The following is a 15870-nucleotide window of genomic DNA, read 5'->3' on the forward strand; positions in this document are numbered from 1 at the left end:
ATGTTCCCCGGCATCTGGCATTCAAAGGGGTACAGTGCCTCTGAACATGGAGGCTTGATTTTTGGTAGCTCAGCTAATAGCTGTTGATAGACTATGAATCCATGTAATACTTTTTTAAAACCCTAAGTTTGCTTTCATTTGATGGTACTTTTATAACTTTACATGCATGCAAGCCTGTGGCATGGGTGTCTTGTATCAAAAGTACTTCATCTTCGTTCTTCTGTGCCTCCACACATGGGTACTGCGCACGCGCAGGCCAGCCGCCGGAAGATTTTTTATCGCTTTCCCAGCTCCGAAGGGGCCGTTTGCCGCGCGCCTCAGCGACCGTTTCCCGCCCAAACGGTCACATGCTCCTCCAGCGGCCAACGGCCCCTTCCCTCAGTTCTCTTCTTGCCGCCGCTTGAGGAGAACGTTCGCTTGTAGCTCCGTGTTTTTTTTCCTGTGCTTTGGATTGCTTTCTCGTGACTGACTTGGACTGGATTTGACTTCTCTTCTGCTTACTGATTTGGACGGACTGATCTTGGTGAAGTATTTGACCAGGACTGTGTTTGACTTCGCTTTTTGGTTTGCCCCCCGGAATGGCTTCTACAGCCCTGTTTAAGCACTGTGCCCAGTGCCGTGCTAAAATGGCCCAAACGGATGGACATAGCCTTTGCCTGCTTTGTCTGGGGGAGGAACATGTAGTCCCCACTTGCAAGATCTGCCAGGGCTTTACGCATAAAGCCAGGCAGGAGCGGTCCGCCCGCCTCAAGGCTTCACTGTGGCAGCGGGTCTTGGACGCCCCTGGGCCCTCCGAGGCGGAGAAACCTGGGGCCGCGGAGAAGGCTGGCCGAACCTCCACCCATGCCGGGAGCCGGTCTCGAGCGGGCTCTGTAGCCTCTTCAAAATCGGTGGCTACATCCCGCCCGGCGGACAAGCCGGCGTCGAGGGCAAGCTCGGTGGCGAGGTCTGCGAAGTCCCCGCACAAGTCGGCGTCGGTGAGGTCGGAACCGGGGAGGTCGACTCCGAGGCCGGAACCGGGCGAGTCGGATCCGATACGGTCAGCCCCGGCGTCGATCGAAAGGCCTGTGGCAGTCCCGGGACCGGAGGCTGCACGAAAGGCGTCGACCAAGAGGGCATCGGTTCCAAAAGCTTCCTCCGAATCGGTGCCGAAGAAGAAGGCTAAGAAGACCAAACATCGCTCTCGGTCCCCTCGGCGCCGGCCTGCAGAGGAGGTGGTCCAGGTGTCTCCACCTACGCCATCACCTCACCTAGACTCCCCTGACCGTCCCCTCCTTGAGGAAGAGGTGCCGGATCCGGGGGCCTATGTGGTCCTGTCGAGTGGGCGGCGTTCGCCAACACCGGAATCGAGCCCGGCTCCGCGTGGTCGGATCCGAGAGACGACCAGGGATCCTTCGCCTGCACAGTCTGCCCGTAGCCAGCGGTACTGGTCGGAGGGGGTGTCGGATCCGAGCGAGTCGGATCCGAACGATCTGTGGCTGCGCGTCACCAACAGGCTACAGGTCTACCTGAGGCCTATCGATGCCAGTGTAAAGGGGCTCCACCTGGCTTCAGATCATCGGATCCGGGGCCGTCGTCGTCTAGCCGTCATGAGTGGTTGCCCCCACCCTTCCCAGGAGACGAAGTGTCAGCTCTTGCGTCTGATGAGGATGACGAGGATGTGGGGTCCGGCTATCGCTCTGAGTCGTTCTCTGAACCATCTCCAGACGACAATGTTGGCCCATCCACCAGCTCTCCCTTCGAGGACCTGCGGATTTATGCAGACCAAATGGCCCGCATGTCCAAGGCCTTGGAGATTGACGTGTCTTCCGTGGTCCCGAAGACGAAAGACAAGTTGCTGTGCAGAATCTATGGGGAGAACCCGGCTACAGTAGGTTTTCCTATGTTGGAGGGCTTGGAGGAGATCATCGACAAGGTCTGGAAGTCACCATCTGACCTGCCTGCCACGTCCAAACGCATCGAACAGATGTATAAGATCAAACAGGGGACGTGGCAGTCTCTCATCAAGCACCCTCCACCATCATCCTTGATAGCCGAGGAGATTCAGCACAAGAGGTCGGGGTCCTCCTCCGTCCCACCGGATAAGGAGGGAAAGAAGATGGACGCACTGGGTAGACGTCAGTACTCAGTCGCTGCTTTAGCCCTCCGGATAGCCAACTATCAAACAATTATGGCGGGCTATCAGCTCTACCAATGGGAGAAGCTGGCCAACTATGTCACTGACCTCCCTGCTGACAAGAAGGCGGTGGTGTCGTTGCTGCAGACGGAGGCAGTACGATTATCAAAACAACAGATGAATGCTGGAAGTCATGCGGCTGACACGGCTGCTCGGGGTATGGCGTCAGCGGTGCTTCTTAGGAGGCACTCGTGGTTGCGGTCGACTGCCCTCCCGCAGGAGGTGAGGGCCAAGATTGAACGTCTGCCCTTCGAGGGTGACTCCCTCTTCTCTACCACCACCGACGAGGCGCTTAAAAAGAAGAAGGAGGACCGGCAGACGGCTCGCTCCCTGGGGGTCACTCCGGCGGACAGGTCTACGTTCAAGCCTCGGTACTCGTCGAGGTATAATCCCTACCAGTACCGCAGCAGATACCAACCCCGTCCGTACTATCCGCAGTACCCTACTTCGCAGCGCCAGTATACCCCAGCGCAACACCAGGGCAGGAGGCGTAGGCCATTCAAGCCCCGCTCGTCTCAACCTCCACCCCAGCAGAAAGATCCGCAAGGGGCTGGAAGGCAGTTCTGAAGACCCGGCCCTGCGGCAGCCCTGAACTTTTCGGACAGACTCAGTCCTTTTTTGTCTGAATGGGAGTCAATAACATCTGACTCATGGGTCTTAACTATTGTTGATAAGGGGTACGGGCTGGAATTCACTGAACTGCCGATGTGTACTTCACCGCTGAGTGCGGTGAATAATACCTTGGTTGAGCTGGAGGATGAAATTAGGTCACTCTTGGCCAAGGGTGCTGTGGAAGAGGTGCCCTTTGTGGAGTCTGAGAAGGGTTTCTTTTCCCGGTTCTTCCTGGTCCCTAAGAAGGACGGGGGTCTACGTCCCATTTTGGATCTTAGGGGCTTAAATGCCTTTCTAAGGGTCACCAAGTTTAGGATGATCACACTGCCTGCTGTAATTGCCCTTTTGAGGAAGGGGGATTGGTTCGCTGTCCTGGATTTAAAGGACGCGTATTTCCACGTGGGGATCTTGGAGGAGCACAGAAGATTTCTGTGCTTCGTTTACAAGCAGCGGGTATTCCGTTACAAGGTTCTCCCCTTCGGCCTTTCCACAGCCCCACGTGTGTTTACTAAGTGCGTGGCTCCTGTGGTTTCCTTTCTCCGAGAGCAGGGCTGTACCATCTACCCCTATCTCGATGATTGGCTCATAACAGCTAGCTCGGAGGTTAAGCTGCTGCAAGATGTGGCATTGGTGCTAGACACTTGCGAACGCTTGGGCCTCCTGGTTAACTTTGAAAAATCTAAGCTGACACCTAGCCGTGTTGTGCCTTATATTGGGGCAGTGTTCGACTCGGTGGAGGCCAAGGCTTTATTGCCTCCAGAGCGGGCACGTTCTTTGAAGAGACTGGTAACCCTGTTTAAACGGAATCGTTATCAGCCAGTGCGCATGATTCAATGCTTGCTAGGGCATATGGCTGCTGCGACCCCGGTGGTCCCTTTTGCGAGGCTGCGGATGCGCCCGCTCCAGAATTGGTTTGTGAAGAGATACAATGCTTTACAGCATCCTCCGACTGCTAAATTCTCTGTTCCCGGAGCCGTTATATCCTCTCTTGACTGGTGGTTGTCGGATGTTAATTTGTTTAAAGGGACCCCATTTGGTTTCCATCATCCCGAGTTCTCCGTAACCACGGACGCCTCTCTGCAGGGGTGGGGGGCTTTCTGTGGGGAGCTATGTGTTCAGGATGTGTGGTCTGAGAGAGAAAAGGGTCTCCATATTAATGTGCTTGAACTGAGGGCTGTTCGTTTTGCACTTATGTCGTTCACAGCAATCTTGCAGAACCATCAGGTGCTGGTGCAGACGGACAACACTACCGCTATGTATTACCTGAACCAACAGGGCGGCACGGTGTCCATGATCCTCTGCAGGGAGGCCACGCTCATTTGGGAATGGGCAATCAGGAATGGGGTGACGCTTCGCGCCATTCATGTAGCTGGGTCGGACAATGTGCAGGCGGACACTCTCAGCAGGGTGCACATGCTGAATCACGAATGGGGGCTCAACGCAAAGTACGCTGGGCCGATCTTTCGGAAGTGGGGTCGCCCAAGCATAGACGTGTTTGCGACGTCGGCGAACACCAAGGCCGAGGTCTTTTGTTCTCGGGCAGGAAGCGATCCCCTCTCTATTGGGGATGCCTTCCAATTTACTTGGGCCCGGGGACTACATTACATGTTTCCGCCCATCCCTCTCATACCCAGAGTGCTGTGCAAGGTGGAGAGGGACAACACGGACTGCATCTTAGTGGCTCCGTTCTGGCCACGGCAGCTCTGGTTCCCGAAGCTGCTGGAGATGTCCGGCCGAACTTACGTGGCCCTTCCGCCCCGGAGGGATCTCCTCCTACACGGGGAGCTCTTCCACCACGAGCCCAGGAAACTACACCTGACCGCTTGGCGGATTCAGCCCCGTCCCTAGGCTTCTCTGAGCCCGTCAGGAAGGTCCTACTGAACGCTAGGAAGCCCTCCACACGGCGTGCCTACAAGGCGAAGTGGAGTAGGTTTGAGGCTTGGGCTGCCTCTAGGAAGGTGGCGCCTCTGGATAGCCCCTTGGGGATGGTCTTGGATTATCTTTGCGAGCTGAAAGACCAGGGCCTTAGTGTAGCATCTCTGAAGGTGCACCTTGCGGCCATCTCTGCGTTCCATGATCGGGTGGATGGCTGCACGGTTTTCTCTCACCTGAAGTCCCGCCAGTTTTTGAAGGGGATGCTTAATCTTTACCCGCCTGTGTCACCTCCTGTGCCCCAGTGGTCTCTCTCCCTGGTCCTGGCCAGGTTGATGTTGCCCCCTTTTGAGCCTTTGGCTACGTGCCCTCTGGACTTGCTCTCCTACAAGGTGGCATTCCTCGTGGCGATCACTTCTGCCAGACGGGTCAGCGAACTGGCTGCTCTTAGGGCAGACCCCCCGTTCCTTCGCTTTCATGCGAATAAGGTGGTCTTGCGACCGTGTCTTTCGTTCCTGCCCAAGGTGGTGTCAACCTTCCACCTTTCACAAGAGATTTCTCTGCCTGTATTTTTCCCTGAAGCTTCTACTAAGGGGGAAAAGGCCCTCCACAGTTTAGATCTGCGGAGAGCTTTGGCTTTTTATTTGGAAAGAACAAGGGTGTTCAGGAACAGTCCTTACCTTTTTGTGTGTTTCGGGGCGAAGGACAAGGGCCGCAGGGCGTCTGCACAGACGGTGTCACGTTGGATTGTGACAGCCATTGTGAAGGCCTATGCCACGGCTAAGGTGGACTGCCCTTTGGGTGTCAGGGCTCACTCCACACGGTCCCAGGCGACATCTTCGGCCCTGCTCAAGGGTATACCTTTAGCTAATATTTGCAGGGCTGCAACTTGGTCGTCCGCCGATACCTTTGTACGGCATTACGCTGTGGATGTAAATGCCAATGAGGATGTAGCTGTTGCTAGGGCTGTCCTCCATTCCTTGTTTCCCTAGGAGTATGCTGGTTAATATGCTCCAATGGGGAGGTGGAGGCGCTGTATATGGTGTATATATATATATAGATATGTATTTATACTTGCTGGATGTTGTGGGGTTGGTATGTTTTCCTTTGTAACATATGTGTATGTGTATATATGTTATCTTGTTCCTTTCTTGTTGTATAATAAAATTGAGTTGGATTTCACCCCACCTTCCTTATTGTGTGAAGCTTGGTACTCTCCCATGTGTGGAGGCACAGAAGAACGAAGATGAAAACAGGGTTAACATACCTGTAACTTATGTTCATCGAGTTCTTCTGTGCCGACACACAACCCTCCCTCCTACCCCGCTGTGAACTCCAACGCAGATCGCTGTACTATGGCTGGGCTATGGCTCTAGTCTTCTCGGGGCTATGGCTCTGTGTGTTGGATGAGCGGCGGCAAGGGAGAACTGAGGGAAGGGGCCGTTGGCCGCTGGAGGAGCATGTGACCGTTTGGGCGGGAAACGGTCGCTGAGGCGCGCGGCAAACGGCCCCTTCGGAGCTGGGAAAGCGATAAAAAATCTTCCGGCGGCTGGCCTGCGCGTGCGCAGTACCCATGTGTGTCGGCACAGAAGAACTCGATGAACATAAGTTACAGGTATGTTAACCCTGTTTTTCTTTTTCTTAAATAATTTCCATTGGATGACCTCCAAGGATAGCAAGAGCATGAAATATTTCTCAGTTATGTCTCCAAGTCATTCATAATCTGATACATTTCTTTGAAGGTCTCTTCTCTCAGACTTTTCAAAGCCCAAAAGTTCCAAAAGCTGTTAGCCTTTTCTTGAGAAAAGTAGAAGATGCTCATAGTGGTATGCATAGATTTGCTGCTTTAGAATCAAAAGTGATTGGTACATGGGAGAGGGCAATTCACTATCCTCCTCCATGATCGTCCTGATAAAAAATCACCAGCTGCATAAAGCCTCAATACAGGAGGAAAGGCTGCCTATGATTTTCTTATTTTTTCTCCCTACTGGAGCTTAAAGCATCCTGGGGTACAGGGGGAGCATTTCAATGGTGGGATGATATGACATGGGGGGAAGCCCCTTCCCCGCCTTCCTTAGCAGCCTGATACAGATATACATCCCTCTGTTTTTGGGGTCAAGTAATGCTGGGCGTTCTGACCATATATAGACTTTTTAAAGACTTCTTTCACTTACTGTTGCCTCTGTTATGCTTTGCTTTTTTCAGAATCTTGTAAAAAGCAATAATGAGGTGCTCCTCTGTTTCGTCATTTCATTTAATTATATTTATATTTCACATTTTTAAACAAGTAACTATGGAATGTCAGACCTTAAAGGGACAGGTACCTCAGAAACCCAGTAAATACCTTGCAAATGCTGCCATTGTTCTTATTTGTAGCAGCCAGACTACTGTCAGGGGCAGAATATGGCAAATATATGACTTGGGGACTGAAAGATTTGCACTGGCTGCCCATATGCTTCCAGCCTCAGTTCATAGCGCTGGCTGTTATTTTTAAGGCCCTAAAAGGGTTGGGAACAGGGTACCTGAAGGATTGCCTCCTCCCGTACTGTCTAGCTCACCAGCTAAGAGCTTCCTTGCAAGCCCTGCTCTCTGCACCCTTTCCTTCAGAGCCGAGGTCAGCAGGAACCAGTGATGGGCCTTTGTCAGCAGTAGTCCCTCATACCCTTCCTCTTGAGGTATGTTCAGTTCAGGATTTATTGCATTGGGCCAAAGGCCATTGCAAACAATAAAACGCCCTTTCTGCAAAAATATAAGCGACAATGCAGATAAAATATACAATACAAGCTGAATAAAACACTATAAGAATTACACTATTGTGCTTGCAGCCTAATGACAGCCCTGCTATTGAGGTATGTATGGTACCTATACTACCAAGACGTTTACTTGCCCAGACTTTTAAGTGAAAAGTTAATCTTTTTGTACTATTTTAACAGAGTGATTTTAGCTTGAAAACTATTAAATTCATATTAAGCTGTTCAATATTCTCTTTTGAGCTTGATTTTTAATGCTAGGTTTTAGTTCCTTGGAGAGGTGGCATACAAATTTTCTACTTAAATATTTGAATTTCTGTGGTGTTTATTTTTACTAATTAGGGGTATGCACCCAGAAAATATTTGGGTTTCCTGCTTCAGGTTTATCTGAAGCAGGAAAAACATTCGGAAACACTCAAAAGCCACTTCAGATTTGGGTATTTGAATCGCTTCGGAATGCTGCGTAAAGATTCGGAGCATTCCAAAGTGATTCAAGGGGCTGGGTTTTCTCCCAACACCTTGACCGTCCCACCCCTCACCCCCCTGCCAATTTAAGTGGCAAGTCCCTTTAAACAGCCCAACCCCACCCTCATACCCCAGCCCCCTGCCCCAGCCCCCTGCTTACCTTGGCTCTGATGTTGGGGTGGTGGGCGCCTCCTCCGCTGCTGTGCAGGCCCGTGCGGCAGCAGAGAAGGCCAAAAACGCCCTTTCTGCCCCTCAGATGGCAGCCACAGCTGACATTTAAGGGGCGGAAAGGGCGTTTTCGGCCTCCTCCACTGCCCTGCGGGCTGCGCAACAGCGGAGGAAGCCACGGCTGCCATTTGAGGGGCAGAAAGGGTGTTTTTGGCATTCTCCTCTGCTGTGCGAGCCTGCAGGGCAGTGGAGGAGGCCTTCCCCCCCCAGCATCAGAGCCAAGGTAGGTGGGGGGGTGGAGGATGGGGGGCTGTGGCTCAGGGGTGGGGTTTGGGCTGTTTAAAGGGCCCTGCCACTTGAAAGTGGCAGGAAAGGGGCCCTTTAAAGTTGCCCCAAAGCTTCCCGAAGCAACCCGAATGCTTTGTGGAAGCTTTGATTTGGAATTGGAGCCACCATGGTGGCCCCGATTCGGGAATCCCGAATTTTTACAAATAGGGTCCGATTCGGGTATTTTATCCGAATTGGAAACCCAAAGTGCACACCCCTAATACTAATTACTGTAAAGATAATAGGATAAGAATACTTCTTTGATCACCAGAAAAGTCCTCAAAATTGGCTTAATTTCAGGGAAACTGCACAATCTTTAAGCGTAATCTATCACTTCTTCACATAGTTATATACCTAATTCCATATATAGTTATATCTAATTCCAAACTGGATCGTAGAGTGTGGATTAATAGATCAACAAAATGAAGTTAGGGATGGGTTGGCAGGATGCTCTATAAATCTGAAGGAAGTCAACATCAGTATCTTTAAGGAAAGAATGCTCACTGAGCTTTCAGTTGCCATTTTTGAAGTCGCTCGGCAACAACAACAGTATTTATGAGCCTTCCGTCCCTTAGTTTCTGTAAAGTAAAGCTCTTAGGGCAGCACTTGTAAAGCAAAACAACCCTGGAAAATATCCTGTTCCCCTCCTGTGTATTCTGCTGGAGGAAGATTCAATGAGGACAGGCCTGGTAGCAACAACCACTAACTTACCTATCTACACAACTGGGCCTGACGACACAGCTGGGCCCAACTTTTTCCTAGAGAGAGGCTGCCAGGGAAGGAGGGAAAAGCTGAACATAGGGAACAGATAAAGGTATATTGGTTGTGGGTAGGAAAGAGGGAGAGGCATTGGGGGAGGATCCAGGGAAAAGAAAGAGAACATTTTGGGGGAGAGAGATGAGATGCTTCTCACAAGCCCTTGCTGATTCCCCTCTTCAAATATTCTAATTTCTTAAGCCATGGTGGTGTTGGAGAGTACCCTCAAGTTAGAGTTGACTTACGGTGACCCTTGATGGGGTTTCATGGCAAAAGCCTAATAGAAGTTGTTTGCCATTGTCTTTCTCTGCAACCGTGGTCTTCGTTGGGGGTCTCCCATCCAGTTACTAACCAAGGCTGACCCTGCTTTGCTTCTGAGATCTGGTGAGATCAGGCTCACCTGGGCTATCCAGGTCATGGCTCTTATGACATACTGTGAACATTTTTAATGATGCTTTTTACTTAAAATCACATGATACTGGGGTGTCCCAACATAGTTGTTTTTTACTTGTGGGCCTTTGATCCTGCTCCATCTTCTGTTGAAACAGCAAATCTCAGATTCTTGTCTTTGGTTCATAGGAATGATGCACCCACCCCATGCTTCACCCCTTTCTTTCCAAGCTACTTCCTCTTTGAAAGTTACTCTGACACATGCTGATCTTATTTGAATTCCCTTATCTAAAAAGCTGCTTACTGTTTCATGCAAACTGGCTGCAGGCAGGTCATGTCTGTATGGTTCGGAGAGGTGAAAGTGCTGTCTTAAAAGTATTGGTCCCTTTTAAAAAAAATCCAGAAACACTAGTAGCGTTAATTCATTTTTTTTATTAGGATCAACCAGAATTGGAGATGGGCACAAAATGAACCACGGAACAAAATTCCGTATGGAATGGCTGGTTCGTTTGCACCGAAACATGCGTTCCATGGGAACGCTTGTTTATGGAACAAATGAATTTTTCCAGCCGTTCCGTGGCCGGGTTTGGAGTTTCACAGACCCCGCACCAGTTTCAGCCCATCGGCTGAACCCAGCATGGGGTCTCAAACTGACAGCCCCTGCGCAGGAGAAAGGGGCTGTCAGTTTCACAGACCCTGTGCGGGGTTCAGCCGATGAGCTGAAACAGGTGTGGGGTCTGTGAAACTGACAGACCATTTCTCCTGCTGCCCGGGTTGTCTGTTTTACAGACTCACAGCACGGGGTCTGTGAAACAGACACCCGGGCAACAGGACAAACGGGCTGTCATTTCACAGACCCCGCACTGGAACCGGCACGGAGGCTGTGAAATGACAGCCTCTTTCTTCTGCTGCCCGGGCTGTCAGTTTGAAATGACAGCCCCGGCAGCAGGAGAAAGAAGCTGTCATTTCACAGACCCCGTGCCGGTTCCAGTGCGGGGTCTGTGAAATGACAGCTTCTTTCTTCTGCTGCCCGGCAGCAGAAGAAAGGGTCTGTCTGTTTCAAACGCCCCGCACCAGCTTCAGCAGCCAGTGCAGGGCAATTGAAATGCCACGGAACGATGAACCACAAACTGGGAAAAGGTCGGAAGTTCGTGGTTAGATGTTCCGTGGAATGCTACGAATCACGTGGCTCTGGGTTTTTTTGTTCCGTGCCCATCTCTAACCAGAATATACTACAGAAACCAAAAAAAGAGGGGGGAGGAGAAAAACAGAAAAGGAAACGATGTTTAAGGGTATGAAAGAGATGCCTGAATCAGCAGTAGAGGAATGTTACATAATTGGCTTCTCTTGACTCTTTTCCTTTGTCTAGATTTGTCTGCACGTTTCTTAACATCAATACTATTCTCTTTTCTCTTCTCTTCTCTTCTCTTCTCTTCTCTGCTTTACAGAGAATTGCTATGTTCCAGTTATGGCTAGAGAGACATTTGATTAACTGTTAAGTAGTCCACAACATATGTTCATTCCATTTTTCAACTACAAATGGCTCCTTCATCAAACTCCAAAATATCTTTTTCTGGTATTGAGCATCTTGATAGAGTTCTGGGAAACTCAGAAGTTTGCTGACTGTTTTGTGGTGTTTTGGTTGCACTTTGGGGTAGGGGATAAGTATATTGCCTTGGTTAGCAACGAGCTTTGCTGGAGAATGAGCAACCTGAGGCTCCGTTCCCCACCGTAGGTTGGCCCCAGTGCAGCAAATAAATTACACTTCCACATCTCTTTGGTTTCTGGTTTGGCAGTTTGGCAAGATGAGATTTCTTTGGGAGCTTTTTTTGGCCAGAGATTCTCAGTTGGTAAATCTCGACCTGTCAAGTACTCTGAAAGGATGTAATGTCTCAATACAAAATGCTAGTTTTGAGTTAATAACATATTAACATTTGATTTATATACTGCCCTTCAGGACAACTTAATGCCCACTCAGAGCGGTTTACAAAATATGTTGTTATTATCCTCATAACAATCACTCTGTGAGATGGGTGGGGCTGTGACTCACCCAAGGTCACCCAGCTGGCTTCAAGCAGAGGAGTGGGGAATCAAACATGATTCTCTGGATTAGAGTCCCGCCGCTCTTAGCCACTACACCAAACTGGCTCCCACATCAATGAATTTTTCTTTGGGGAACAGCTATATATAATTTCTTTCAAGTGCATCTTTTCCCCTCAAGTTTGCCATATTGTGGACAATTTTGAATGGTAATACACTAAAATTGATAGTATAGTAATGTTCTTCAGCATTTTCATGCTCTCTGAATTTTAATGTGGGAAGATACACCAAGGTGACCTTTTCCATAGGTCACAGATACTTAGTTCTGAAGTGTCTCACATTTGGATGTGTATACCTCAATTCGGTTGTTTACTAATTTTTTTTCACACTTGCCATGTAAATTTGTCTAATCTTTCGCCTTCAACTCTCTAGGTGGCCTCGAACGTTGGCAGGCATTACCGCGTACCTGCTGTGCACTCGTTACTCAGCTGGCAGCGGAATCTATACTGGCAACTCTCAAGATGAGAAGAGAGCTTGGCGCAGATGTAACAGGGGAGGATTCTGGGCTGAAGAGGATTACTCGCGGTGCCAATATGCTAATGATGCCACTAGAGTCCTGTACATGTTTAATCAGGTTACTCACATTCCCCCCTCCCCCCATCTTCTGTTAAATTCTTTATAAATCACTGTTGAAAGCATTCATGCTAACTTATGGAAGGGGACATTTTAGTCATTTCAAGGACTGTATTTAGTATCCAAAAGAGTCCCCTGTGTATTTGCAGGTCACTTCCACTGCAGCCGCTCATGTCCCAGAGAGCATTTCAGAAAGCTCTTTGAACTTCAACAGCAGATCTTCTAGCAGGCAAGGCCCCCCCTTCCCACATATGGTTACAGAGGATTCCCAGTTAGTCAGGAGCTGCTTTTTGGGGACCAAGGGAGGGCGTCAGGTAGGGGGAAGGCAGGAGGCATAATCCTTTCGGATCTCATCCGTTTTTTTTTAGCAGGGCCACATTAATCAACAGACTTCCAAGTGAGGATCTTTCTGTATGGCCGACTCTGGTCTGATTTGTTTTCCTTGTGTGTTTGAACCAATATTTTGTGTTTTGTACAGATGCCTCTCAACCTTACTAATGCTGTGGCAACAGCACGGCAGCTTTTGGCTTATACTGTGGAAGCAGCAAACTTTTCTGACAAGATGGATGTTATTTTTGTGGCTGAAATGATAGAAAAATTTGGGAGATTTGCCGAGAAGTACAAAGAGGTAATTTTATTTAAGAATGAGAAACACCTTTAAAATTTCATTTGTGAAACTAAGCTATACCATCAATTAGTTAATACTCCTTTCTTTGAAATCTTTATCCCTTACACAGAGGCAACCTAATTTGAAAGTGCTTGTCTAGTAGCTTTTAAGAGTAAACATCTATCTTTGGGTAGAAGTGTTCTATTTTCTTGTAGAGCATTATTGATCTTCCCATTTAGACATGTTGGAGACCACAGTCTACTAAGACTGCCACCAAATTAAAAGAACCCTAGATACTAAATTAAAAAGCACCAGGAATATTTTAAATTAAATAGGCAATTCCACATTGTATTTTTGAAACAATCAAAATAGTTCATTAAGTGACTGATTTAATTTGACATTAAGTGTGTGTAGGTTATGGATTACAGGATGATTTACTACATTCTAAGAATGTTGTTTTTCCTGTTGTGATGTATAGGGGCCGGACTGACACACACTGACAATGTTCTGTCACTGTTTGAAGGCAGTAAAAGCTATAAAAGTGCCAGAGAGGAATTCATGAGCAGTGTTTGTCATAGGAGTGTAAGTGTGGTAATAGACAGTGCTTTTCTAGCATTACTGAGTGAAGCCTCATTTAGTGATGCCTTGCGTTAGTGAGCCATAAAAAAATGCCAGCGTGCTAGTTATTTATTTAGTATGAATGTTCAATATATTAAATAACCTACAGTCAACTGAAAATGCAGATGAAGTGCTGTGACTGAGAGAATTCCTTGCGAAACTCTACAGGGAATATTGCTGTAATAGTGTTTAGGTTTATGCATTGCTCAGAGTGCTGTTTACTTTATATGGCAGTAATGATTGCTGTAGCTATGTGGGCCATAAATGTATAAAACTACAAAGGCAACATACTGATTCCTGATTGTCTCTGTCTCTTTGGTGTATGCCCTGAGTGGCTTTGGAAGCAGAGCTGCCCTGCACAGTTTAATGTATCAAAAGAAGCACCAGAAGCAATCATTGGCTGAACCCAGAGATCTATCAAAGGGGCCACCAGCATGAAATCAAAGAAGATATGAGCTAACATTTCAATTGCACTGTGTCATAAGGAAACAGTCTGCCTGAATAAGCTACTCCTTAGAATCTATCCAGCAAAATAGCAGAGGGAAAAGCATCTAACCTGGCCAAAAGAAGAGCCCTCTGGTTAGGGTTGCCAAGTACCCTTAATCTCCTAACCGGGGGGGGGGGGTGGAACCCGGCACTTATCTTGGCAACCTTCACAGGGGGCCCTGTGAAGGGTGGGAGCATGCCCACCACCACCTGTGGGGAGAACGCCTGCTTGGGAGGCTTCTTGCCTCCTGGGCCCATTTCCCAGGGCCTCCCCTCCCTGCCGTCTAGGTGAGTGGCAGAAGGGGGCAGAGGCTGGGAGAAGATGATCCCTTGCCCTTACCGGGGGACTGACAGCCCTACCTCCAGTATTTAGGACAGTCCATCATCCATCGTCATTTATTCTACTTATATGGCCGTAGGCCTTGAGCATAATTTAATACAGTTAAAATCAGGTACAGATATGCAATTACTAAATAATAATGGGTTAAAAGTACAAGATCTGTAAGATAAAAATACATGATAAATAGAATATTTTATAAAATTGATAAAAATGGACCATATAATTAAAATTCAGCATTTAAATATCAAAAAAATAACTTTATACCTAAATGCAGATGACAGTGCTAAGTCTGACCTAAAACTCATTTAAAACTGGCTTTGCATTTCAGTGAAATTATTATTGCCAGAAATTTTGCCACTGAGACTGTAATTTCTGGAATAGTATCTGCCAATAAATAAGAAATTGTCCCTGACTCTAGTGGAAGGTAGTGTTTTGATAAAATGGGAAATATCTAGTGGAAGCCAAGAACAGGCCATTGGGGGCAAAACAATAGTAAGTGGGCTACGGTCTCTGTCATGCCAGACGCACACGGACAGTCTATCTGAATAAGAAACTTGGGTAAATCTGATGGGAAAGCATTTAGTCTTGCAAGAGTGAATGCAAACCTGTAAGTGGGGATCATAAAATAGCTTAAGTATGATGCGGGGGTTAGTGAAGGATAAATCCCTAGAGCGAGAGGTGAACAGACACGTCTAGCTCGAGCAGTTGTGTGGTCCTTAGCCACATGATTCGATAGCGACAGTCAATCAATAAAAATAAGATGGAAGTATAAAAGGAGGCACAATATTAAAAAAAATTGACCACGCTCTGTGTAAAGAAAGTGGTTGATCCTAGCCTGTTTCTTGGCTATTGAGATCCTTAGTTGAAGTTTCCAGGTTTGGTTAAGCAGCAAAGGATTTTCTGTGGAAAGTTACTGTCTCCATGCCTTTGCAGTTTTCAAAGTGAAACTGAAACAGGCAGGTGCAAAGAGATCATTTTATCAAGGTCTTGCATCTGCATTGTATCATTCTAGCAAAGGACCTTGGGTAAGAGTACGTGCACTGTCCTTCGTGGGCTAATTATGATCAGGCCAGTTGCAACAGTTTTGGATAAAGCAAAGGTCTTCATTCTAGCTTGCACCCTTTGATCCTCTTTTGTCTCTGTGTGGTTGCTGAAGGATATCAGCTACTATTTGCTTTTGTACTCTGGACATGATTACTAGGGGTGTGCATCTGAAAAAAATTCGGGTTTCACTCTTCGGGTTTCAGTGGAGAACATGCTCCCGGCTTTCTGTGAGGCGGGGGGTGGGGGTGGGGTGGCATTTTCTTTACGAATCACACCAAACTTGGTGGGGACCTTCTCCTAACTCTCCTCTAATGACCTCCCCCCAAGTTTAAGAATGATTGGACTTTGGGGGGCCATGTTAGGGCCCCCCAAATAAGGTACCCCATCCTCCTCCACTCTCCATTATTCCCTATGGGGAAAAACAAGTGATCTTTCTAGGTGGCTTGGGGTGGCATTTTGCAAGCAAAATGCACCCAATATTCAGGGGACTTGCTCCTACCTGTCCTACCATGCCCTCCTCAAGTTTCAGGGAGATTGGACTTTGGGGGGCCTCCCTCCCCAAAAACCTAACCACCCCCGCAATAAC

General features: G+C 48.3%; 1 protein-coding gene across 2 annotated transcripts in view; it reads left to right on the plus strand.

The window, feature by feature from the left end:
- Nucleotides 1-15870, plus strand: part of ADGRA3 (adhesion G protein-coupled receptor A3) — a 95485-nt gene that overhangs the window by 50289 nt on the left and 29326 nt on the right. For both annotated transcript variants that reach the window (XM_054999223.1, XM_054999224.1), the window contains exons 9-10: nucleotides 11989-12190; nucleotides 12668-12817. In XM_054999223.1, the coding sequence (XP_054855198.1) occupies nucleotides 11989-12190; nucleotides 12668-12817 (352 nt within the window). The remainder of the gene's footprint in view (nucleotides 1-11988; nucleotides 12191-12667; nucleotides 12818-15870) is intronic.

The sequence above is a fragment of the Eublepharis macularius genome, chromosome 15 (genome assembly GCF_028583425.1).
Source record: "Eublepharis macularius isolate TG4126 chromosome 15, MPM_Emac_v1.0, whole genome shotgun sequence".
Lineage (NCBI taxonomy): Eukaryota > Metazoa > Chordata > Lepidosauria > Squamata > Eublepharidae > Eublepharis > Eublepharis macularius.